The sequence below is a fragment of the Mustela putorius genome, unplaced genomic scaffold (assembly GCF_011764305.1).
Source record: "Mustela putorius furo isolate JIRA1106 unplaced genomic scaffold, ASM1176430v1.1 tig00003909_pilon_pilon_pilon, whole genome shotgun sequence".
Taxonomy (NCBI): domain Eukaryota; kingdom Metazoa; phylum Chordata; class Mammalia; order Carnivora; family Mustelidae; genus Mustela; species Mustela putorius.
The window spans coordinates 12,413,608-12,424,076 of NW_025422057.1; the positions used below are offsets into that span (position 1 = coordinate 12,413,608).

General features: G+C 37.3%; 1 protein-coding gene across 2 annotated transcripts in view; it reads left to right on the forward strand.

The window, feature by feature from the left end:
• The window catches only part of FAM204A (family with sequence similarity 204 member A), a 31,761-nt gene extending 21,792 nt beyond the window's left edge, over positions 1 to 9,969 (forward strand). For both annotated transcript variants that reach the window (XM_004751845.2, XM_004751847.3), the window contains exons 7-8: positions 9,351 to 9,457; positions 9,737 to 9,969. In XM_004751845.2, the coding sequence (XP_004751902.1) occupies positions 9,351 to 9,457; positions 9,737 to 9,788 (159 nt within the window). In that variant the 3' untranslated portion in view covers positions 9,789 to 9,969. The remainder of the gene's footprint in view (positions 1 to 9,350; positions 9,458 to 9,736) is intronic.
• Positions 9,970 to 10,469: the final 500 nt, after the last annotated feature.

Genomic DNA, 10,469 nt, shown 5'->3' on the forward strand with positions numbered 1-10,469 from the left:
GACTTTGGAAAGACACCGATGCTGTGTTCATTAAACACCCGTGAAGAATAACTAAAGTAATCAAGATGGAATTCTTGAATAAAGAGTTTAGTTTGAGATTTAATTTTTTCTATTTATCCCTTTGGTGCCAATCACCGTGGATATGAGAGATGGGATTTTGAGAAGTAAGTAATTGTGAGTTTGGGGCAGAAACCCTTTATGAATTAACTGTATACGTGCATGGTAGGTGTCCTTTTGGAAATCAGGTATATTGGTTTTTAATCAGTTCCGTTTTCTTTTTTCAAGAAGCAATGACTGGGACCTGCTGATAAAGCCCGTGCTCAGAGGCACAGATCCCAGAGTTCTTAAAGCCTTTTCCAACCGTAATAAGTGAAACTAATTTTTGATGTTTAACATTTTTAAGCCTGTGAAACCAATAGGGCAGCATCAGTATTGAAAAAAAGGAAGCCAAAAGTAGGACTGTGCCTGCGAATGGGCCTTGAAAATTGTTCCTCAAAAAACAAAAATAAAAACAACCGTGTGCCGTTTGTCCCTGCGCTAGCATTGTGGCAGAGCAAATACGTATTTTCCAGAATCACCTTCCCTTAAATTAACGATCACATCAAGGATGCATATTTTCTGGTTTGAGGGGACAGCTCAAATTCGTATGTTTGAAGCGTAGATTCTGCTGACATCTTTGGTTTTTGTCATGTAGTAACATAGTTGCCTTGGACTGGCCCTCCTGTTGATTAAAACTTCTTTGTCATTAACAGTCTTGGAGGGGAGATAGTGGAATAATATACTTGGGTTTGTGTCAAAATGATGAAACTGTTCTGGTTTTAAAAAAAAAGTTGTTTTAAAAAAAATGTATCAGTTTTACATGCGCACAGAATATCTGAGCGTATTTGTGGCTTGTTAACCCAAGGCCTGGATTGGAAGTACATTGCATTCATTGATAGTGATCCTTAAAAATTCCATCCTTTGGTACTGGTCTTTCATGACATATTTTCTTTTTTATAATTCAAATTATACCAGTTAATAGAAGTGAGTAGAGACATATATTTTAAAATTAAGTGCTAAAGCCTAGATTAAATTAAGTAGGCAACACTTAGGTTGAATGTCACATTTTGGAAAGAGAATTTTCTCTGGCATTAGCCTGCTGTAGGTAAATGAGACCCCCTTGGTTTGGCAGCAGTGAGTTTCTGCTATGGAGTGGATCACGTCTCCGCTATCTAGATAGATTGCTCAGGTTGATTTCATTTATAACTGTACAGTGTCAGAGTAGAAATGAATGAGAGAGGTTGTCTGTGAATTTTGTTTGAACTTTGTATAGCTAAAAGTCCTTAAAAATTACTTTTTCTGTAAATGACTCCAGTAGGATAGTGTTTGGCACCGAAACATAGGTAAAGTTCATAATGTTGAAATATGGGTAGTTTGTTAATATTTAAATAACAAAGATGGGAATGGCCTTTAAAAAAAGAAAAACACTAATGTTTGAATTGAGTCATGTTCTTTTCTAGTTAAATAAACAGAATGCTCTCTGATTTGGGGAGATCATTAATTTATAGCCTGAGCTCTGTTTCTAGAGCAATTTCCTAAAAAAATCTGAAGGCATTCTCATCGAAGAGGGGCAGATATACATTGGAGGAGATCGTTGCTGCATTTTAGGTTCCCGTCTAAGAAGGGGTCCTTTCTCAGAGATGCCGTGAATGCTCCTGCAATTGCTGTCGCGTTCAGAATTTTTCCAGTGCGCTGCATTGTTTGGCTTTAGTTTCTCTGAGAGGACTCTGGCTACAGTTTACTCTTTTCATCTTGGGTTTTAGTTTTATGTTGATGTACATGTGGTGCTGTCTTAATGGAATAAGAATTTGAATCACCCCACTCTCCCCAGATAATGCGGTTTTGGCAGATTTACCTGTCAGAGTACCTGGAACATTATCATGCGTAGCATTCAGAATTGATGTATTTGTTTAAATTGTTGAAATAAAGATTCTGTCAAACTTGGTAAGTTTAAAGTTACTTTTTGTCAGTGCTATTTTCAAAGCTCTAATTGTTTGCATTACATACAAAAAAAAAAAGCTGAATTGAAAAATATATTACAGTGAAGCAAATCTTGACATTCTGAGCTCTTTTAGGCTATAATCCAGAGAGCAAAATTATTTTCTTTTCATTTTCGTGAATACTTTTTTTGGGTAGAAATATCTTAACAACCGTGTTTCCAAAGGTAAAACAGTTCATTCAGATACAAAACTGAATGTACACTCCAGTTAGCTATTGTAAGAATTTATCATTGGAATGTGTGACTCTAAGAAAGATGGTACATACTCTGTTTTCTTAATTATTGTAATCTCTTACCACTAAAGATTGGGTATACAAAATATAATGCATTAAATATTATATATATAGAGAGAGGGACTCTAAAATATCCATTTCAAGGAAGGATATTATTTTTGTTGCTAATACCAGAAGGTGTAGGTGAAGAATACATTATTTCATACAAAATCATCTAAATGTCTGCCAAGTATTTTTTTGTGTCTGTCCTGCCTTCTGTCCTTTACTTTTTCTTTGGGTTTCTTTTTGTTTGTTTCCTATTTCCAGTTAGGAGAGTTTAGAACCATTTTCTTTGTGGTATGTTTCCCTGATACGCAGCGGAAAGGCATCTAGGACACTGGGGAGAGAAAAACCCTCTCGGAACGGCCTTCTGCTGGACGCGGTGTGCTCAGCCACCTGGGGAGGCTGGGCCTTCTCTGCTGTGGGGGGCTGTGTGTCTGGTAAGGATCATCTAGAACTGACTGACTTTCATTAACTTTGGTCATTTCTCAGTGGTTTCTTAATTTAAGTGTTCTTCTGTCTATCATTCCATACTCTGAGCATAGTCCGGGGGGCTTTTTAAATGGTGATTTTAATTCTTTGAAGCCTTGTTCTTCTTAGTTCTGAGGAGTAATTTCAGTAATTTCATATAGATGAACAGTTAGCGGACTGTATGGGAAATAAGCTGTGCCTATCCTGGTAAGGGAAGGTGTAGCTGTTTGAATTCCTTTACATTGAGTTTAAAGACATATTCATTCCCATAAAAAATTGTGTATAGCCTTGAAGTTGGAGCATATTAATATAGAAAAAATAAAAATGGGGCCGAGTGATAGGTTTTCCTCTCAGGTTTTTAGGTGTGCCTGCTTAGATCTCCTTGCATTGAGGATGTCTTCTTTTAACCTTTTCTGTATGATTGGGTGATCACCTAGAATGGTGTTCCTTATGCTCTCTTTTAATTATGTTTATCTGTGCTTTAACAAATCTTAAGAAAAGATTTCAGATGTTACAAGTCTAATTAAAGAGACAGACAAAGCACAGTTTATACTGTAGATTTTTTCTGCAGTTCAATTAATCAGCATGTTTTCTCTTTTAATTAAAACCATTTTAGTAAATTAAAGCCCACAGCAAAACACATATATAATTTGTTTGTAATTAGCTCTTAATTGGTGGTAGTTGAAGCTTAGCACCCTTGGTTTCTTTCTTCATGATTGCCATTTTATTAGCAGCCAGTCATTAATTAATCTTTTTCTAATTAGCTTATAAAACTGTTGATGGCACATTATTGTAAATGTGATTTTAAGTTCAAAGCTTGTTAATAAGCTTTCTTACTTAGAAGAATGGAGATAAAGAAATTGCTGAAAACAGTACTACAGTTCTTTAAAAAAAAAACTGTCTTTCTTATGGGGACTGTGTAAAGCATCTAACAGCTTATGGTTAATTTTTTAATGCTTTTTTTCCCTTATGAATGGGATAAGTTGCTTGAATATAAATGTCTATATCCAGGACTAATTTCAACAGTATAACATCTTTTCGCTCTCTTCTGGATTACTGTAATCTACATATAATTTGAAGCCTTAATAGTCATCATTAAAACAGGTGTTGTATAAACTATTTCACTGTGAAATCAAAGTTGAGTTGAGGAAGCAAAGTATATCTTCTTTACACCTCATGGACCAAACACATACTGTTTCTATAAATTGCAGATGAATCATATATGAGTGTGTATATGTGTACACACGCACTCACGGTATATATGATATGGCTAAAGATAAAGATCTTTGTGATGTGTTTGAAAAATAGAATTTGATGGCTAATCTTGGAAGTATAAAAACTACTTGGCTTAACTCCTAGACAGTTGAGGGTATAAAAATAAGTAATAGGTGTTTCTACAATTGAACACATACAGATAGGTGTAGCACACAAACGTGTAAACCTGTGCGTGCACATTTTAAGATGACAGTGAAATTAGTTTGTTTCTGTAACAGAAGACGACTTGATGTAGAAGGTGACTGGAGAGCGCGTGGCCTGTTTGCAGACATCACAGCTTTGGCATCTCAGGTGTGACCACGGAGAGGACCCAGTCTCAGTGCAGACACCCCGGATTTACTACAACACATCGCCACATTACATTGTAGTTTGAGTGAAACACATTAGCCACATCATATTGTTTGTTGAAATTTACTACTGATTTCCCAAAACTCCTTAGCTGCGTGGTGTTCTGAGCCATTTATCAATATTAGCGCAGAGTTTTGAAAGTTATAAAAAACAAGAAGCATCATCAGTCATTGAAAGAGCTTTTTCTTATTTGCTTTTTGAACTTTCCATGTTATTTCAACTTTGGCTATTTCTGTGCTTGTTTTTATGAAGGCATTTTATGATGCCATGCAAGAGACACTAGAAAGGGATAGCTGACAAGGAAAAAATTAAAAATTGGATAAAAAGTAAATGAATAATGTCATATTACCAAAAAGATGAGAGGCTAATTTGTGCCGACTTTTTGCTAATTTTGTTCAAGCCTCAAAATGAGGAGCTGTCACCCGTTCTGTGTAGCACTGATGACAGTGCCAATGATCCATGAAATAAGCTGCCGCTGGCTTTGTTCTGATAAGAATGAACAAATCTGCACAATGTTCGGCTCCCAGAATCTCATTTTCATACTTGCATGCAGGCTAAAAGAAATAAGCTGTTTGCAGGCTTGATTAATCAGACATTGGAGGGGTTTTTGTCTCTTTGATCTCTTTCGTCTCCTAGGTAACTTGCTTGACATTAATGTTGAGCTTGAGTAAAGACAATCAGGAATTGTCGACCAAACTGATATAAAAATTAAAGACCTTAACACTTTAAGTACTCCAGTAATGGTTCCGCTTTACTTCAGAAAACATCTGTTTTCATTTAATTAAAGAACAAAAGAGAATAGCATAAATATTTTTCATAGAGACCTATTACTCCATAAAAAGTTAAAGTATGATAATTGGTATTTTTAAATAAGTGCCTTGAAAGTGTTCAAAAGGGAAGAAAACTTCATAAATCTGTTACGAGCTAGTAATTTTGAGATGAGTAAAATATTTTATGAAATGGATAAGAAGTTTACAGTTACGCTAGATGAAGCTGTTTGAATCAGATGCCTCAAATGATTATCAGCAAACTTTGGAATGGCACAGGTTTAGCCGGAAAAACCAACTTGATTTTGAAAGTTTGTCTTTTAAAAATCTCTACTATGTTACAAGATGCTCCATTATGTCTGTTTTACAACCCAATATGATTTACACATGCTAAACCTGTAAAATTGAAAGGAATTAAAAAAATGTCGCCGTGCATTTGCTTGAGGTTATGCAGACGCTTTTACAAATCTTCCAAGTGGCTGTAAAGATGAATGCCCCAAGGGTCCAGCCAGGGCCCTGCTTTTCCAACCAGCTAAAGCCCTTATCTTAAATCCAAGCAAAGTACCATTAATCTTTTTGAAAGACCTTTTATGGCTTTTAATATATCCCAAATTAGAACATTTTACACCCTTGGTTCCTGAAATATGGTGATAAAAAGCCTTTAGAGCTTAATTTTCCTTACCGCTTGCTCTGACCAATTTGCAGTTCTTTGTGATAATGTTTAGACACCTTAATTAAAATGCAGCAAAATATTGGATGTTCTATATGGAAAATGCTGATACTTTGGCTACACATACAAGAGATTCTGTATATATTTTTATTCATTTAAAACATTTTCTTTCCACACTGGGTTGCTGTAGTTATCTGATGACCCAAAACATTTTTTTTTTTTAAATATGAAAACCATTGACCAGGCTTTTGTGATGTTTACTTTGGACATGAAGATGCATTTTTCTTTTTACAGAAGTGAAAGGGGGATTCTTGTTGGCCTATATTATTTGTAATACTGAAACATAGCACGATATTCTTTTATCTTCGGGAACTCGGGTTAGTCATCTTGCCTGGGAAAATGAGTTTCTTCTCAACTGTCTCTTCCATAGAAGATCTTATTATCCTTTCATATTTCCAAATATTTCTGTTCTTTTTTCTTTCTCCATAGGAATAAGTGAAACACATTTTAAGCATGTGAAGGACACAAAATTGATAGGACTTTCCATCATCATTACAAGTTAAGAGATTCTTTCTGTAAAATACATAAACGAGGCTTGTTGAATGTTTATCAGTTGAAGAACATTTCATTTAACCTAACCCAAGGCAAAATATAGTTGGAAAATATACCTTTTATACAGACAGGTCTGTTTGAAAGTATTACCTGTATTCCTGGACATTTATTATTATCTACTTAGTCCACAGAAATGATGGAGCCCTCTCGTGTAAATATGTGTCTTATACATTTTAATGAATTATTTTTAATAAATTTATATATGCCTTAAGAAATATATGCTCTAAATCCTTACTGTGATGCTGATTGTGCTGGTCTGGCCTAAACGTTGCCAGAAAACTAAAAGCTTTTACTTTCATAGGGTGTGTGACCATGTTGAGATGATGAGTCCCATTTAAATGAAACACATTGAGGTATCACTCTTCGGCTTATTGATTCCCAATCCAAAAAACCCGTGTTGGGAAATTTCAGTAAGTCAAAAATACAAGCTACATGTTAATTTACAACAGTTTTAGAAAATAATTTTTTCACATGCTTAATGGTACATGGCAGATATGGTTCAGACCATTTTTGCTTTATCCTCCAAGTATATTCTCAATTTAAATATAAGATAAACTTGCCAAATGGGACTTTTGTTGGGAGGTAGACTTGGCAAAACTGTATCATATATCAAATTTGCATTTGATACATAATACATAGGAATATAGCTAAATAGAAAAACACAGAGTTCTACATTTTACCTTTTGGAGGGTGGGGGCAGGGAAGTTGCTAAATATTTTGCAGGGATGTGGAGAGACATGGCGTGCATCTTCACACAGGTAGCAAGCTGGGTTTTAGGACAGTGGACAGTTTATTGGGTGCATCTGCTGCTCCCCTGGGAGCCCGCAGCCCCCACGTTCCCAGCCGCCTTACTTTAGGTGGAACTATGTGACTAGTTGTGAGCAGAGGACTGTGGGCAGAAAGGATGTGTGTTGCTTCTGGACGAAAGCATTTAAGAACCAACGTGAGACCCTCCACATCCTTCTCTTCTTCCGCACCAAACTGGAAAGTCATGCATTGAGATGCTGGCGTCACAAGGTGGAGGAGCGCCCAGCCATGCAGTGGCTGACTAGAAGGGACAAATGGAGAGTTTTTCTGGTGGAATCCATCTTCGTGATTAATAGCCACCGTGTCTTTCCGGCTGTATTTTCTCCTCAGGTGGTGCTGCTTTTAAGCCCTTTGATTTGTAGCCTTTTCTTAGTTGACTTATCTGAACTTTTCTATGATGAAGAATTGGAAACAAAAGGCAACCAGGGGAAGGAGACCAGTATTGAAAGAGTCAAACAGTTCACATCACTGGCAGCCCCTTCTGCCTAGGCCCCCAGTGTGAAGATCAGCTTTTTTTGTTCAGTGCTGTACCTTTAACGCCTAGAACAATGCCTGGCCAAACAGTGCCTTTGGGCCCTCATGATAGTTGTTGAATGAATGTTGTCTTGTGAAAAAAAGACGATGAAGGTGGCGGTGCTGGTCATATCGGTGTGAATTTGGGGACTCCGAAGTTAGTCTTTCTCAGGTGCTCTCCTAAGTCGCAGTGGATCCTTCTCTGGTCAGTGGTTTTCCTGTGGGTGTTGACCAGTTCAGCACTCTGGTTTGGTTGTCGGGTTGCTTCCATTCTTCATGTATATTCTTACCTGGACTAGAAAATGAAATCGATGTGTGCTGTCCTTCATCAACTCTAAGCAGTGCTCGATTCCTACTTGTTCGTTTCATCCTAAAGGAAACTGTTCTCCAGAATAAGCTAAAAGAAGTGTCAAGCGTGTCAAACCTCACTTTCCTAAATTGGCTTCTCATACACGTGCTCTTAACCCACCCACGATGCCTCACTATTGTCCCGCAGGTCCCTAAAGCTCGGGCTTTACCACCTGGGCCTGACAGTGGCTTCTTTCTTGTCTTCCCATCTGTTGTCCACTCATACGCATTTGAGTGAGTCCAGGGACAAAAAGGGAGATTTTCAGCCTTTGTTGTTCAACCTGGGTGCTTAACAGATATTTTTATTTTTGAGCTATCCATGTAGGCAGGCATTTTGGAAAATCAGAGCCACTACAACAAGATCACCCCGCTTGTCCCGGAGGTACTTGCTGAGCAAGTTCAGCAGCCAGAGAGCTGTGTAGAGTATGCAAACTGTATGTAGGCTAAAGGGCTGGAGAAGTACAGAAAGGAAGACTGTTTCAGGTTGATTTAGAGAAGAATGCAGAGGGGTGGGGTGGGGGGCGGGCTAGGGTGGGTCGGAGGCTTTGTTTTAATGGGACCTTACAGGACTGGTGCAGATGGGTGTCAGGCCAAGAAGGAACAGAGGGGCCCACAAAGGGAACACTTAGGTGCTCTGGTCCTCAGGCCTGGCCTTCTCGCCTCTTAGCACCCCCTATATTCTGTTTTCTATCAGTGAATTAAAAGCTGTCGCCCATCATACCAAGTGCGTTTATGAAGCAGTAATTAGCTTTCCCATGTTTTATTAATCACATCTATGACTGCCAATCAGAGCTTCTGATCAGCATGAGATAACTGATGTGACCATACTGAGTTGCTATAATTCTAGCCCAGAGCAAGGAAACTTGATGTCTCTGTCAGTCTGCGCAGCCTTATCAGGGGTAAATTCCTGTTTGGCCTACTGAAATGCTGGAATAGCTTGAAGATCTTCATCATATCCTTGTGGACCCTCGAGGGCCTCGGTTTGGGAAGGATTTCCATCCAGGAGACTGGTCTAACCAGGGTATAGGGTCTGCGGGAGGTAAGGGAATACGGGCCTCCTCCGTGCATTCGGTGACTTCGCTTCTTCAAGGGAACCTGAGCATAAGAATTTCTAATTTGTAGCTACGGCTTTCATACCCATAAGTTCTCAAGTATTTGTCTGACTGTCATTCTTGTATTAGCTGGAATTTTTTTTTCACTTTTTTTGTTTTCTCCTTTGTAATTCATAGCTGGGTGTAAAAATTGCTAAGGCGGTTGCCTGCCACAACTTTGTAAAAGCCAAAAAGGATGCTGAAAATTCACAGGTTGCCCGAAAAAAGAAGAAACTTGCATGGGGGTAAGTTTGTTTAAGACTTAGTAGTAATTCTAATAACTTCATGGGAATTACAGAAATCCTGGAATACATCATATGAGTCCAGTTTGTGTGTGATTGTTACTCATTTTATTCTTTGTGTCTTTGCTGCATATTTATCATACTGTAAATATGGAGGCATTTCTTTATCCTTTTTGATACTTACTTTGTCGTGGCAATGTTTCATTTTACTGTGGCACTTAGAAAGCATGTTTAAGAAAGCATTTCAAAAATAAATTGAGATTTCTATGTTCTTTATTTTAGGTTTGAAGCAAAGAAGAGATGGGAAACCAAGAGCAACATGGGATATATGTAGCTTGCCACAATTCCTCAAGACGTTGGAGTCTTGACTTGGGTTTTTGCTTGAGTCTCCAACTGCTCAATTTACTGAAAAGATTTTCCTGCTTATGTTAACTATGTCGGGAAACTGGTAGAAATTGGAAAAATAAGCATAAAATTTGGGAGTTGATTATTAAATCTTTTCAAGTCTTTCTAAAGAGTTGATTCGATTGAAGTGAATGAGATGGAGCATTCTGTTGTTTGTACAAGAAATGTCCGCATATGTAGCAGGAAAAAGGATAGGACTTTGTTTGTGTGTTGATTTATTTATTTACTGAACCCTCCAGTATAAAATCAGTTGTACTTTTCATTCATCTGGTGTAGCGTACCCAGTGAGCTCCTTCTTCTTTCTTATCTATATCCAGTGTAACTGCACTTATTCTGGAATCGTGTTTTTAAGATTGACGTTTGTTTATAATGGATTAGTCATAAGTGCAAGAAAGTCTCAGTTTATACTGTCTTTATAAATGACTTTAATTATATTAATGTTATAAAAGTAATTACTGGTTCTTTATTGGAAGCAGTAGAATTGATATTTCATAGTCAAATAATGAAAGCAACTGACTAATTTTTATATACCTTCAGATAAAATATTAATAATTTTTAAAAGGTCAGAATGTAGTATTTGGACAATGATTCAGCTTTGCCTGGAAATGTC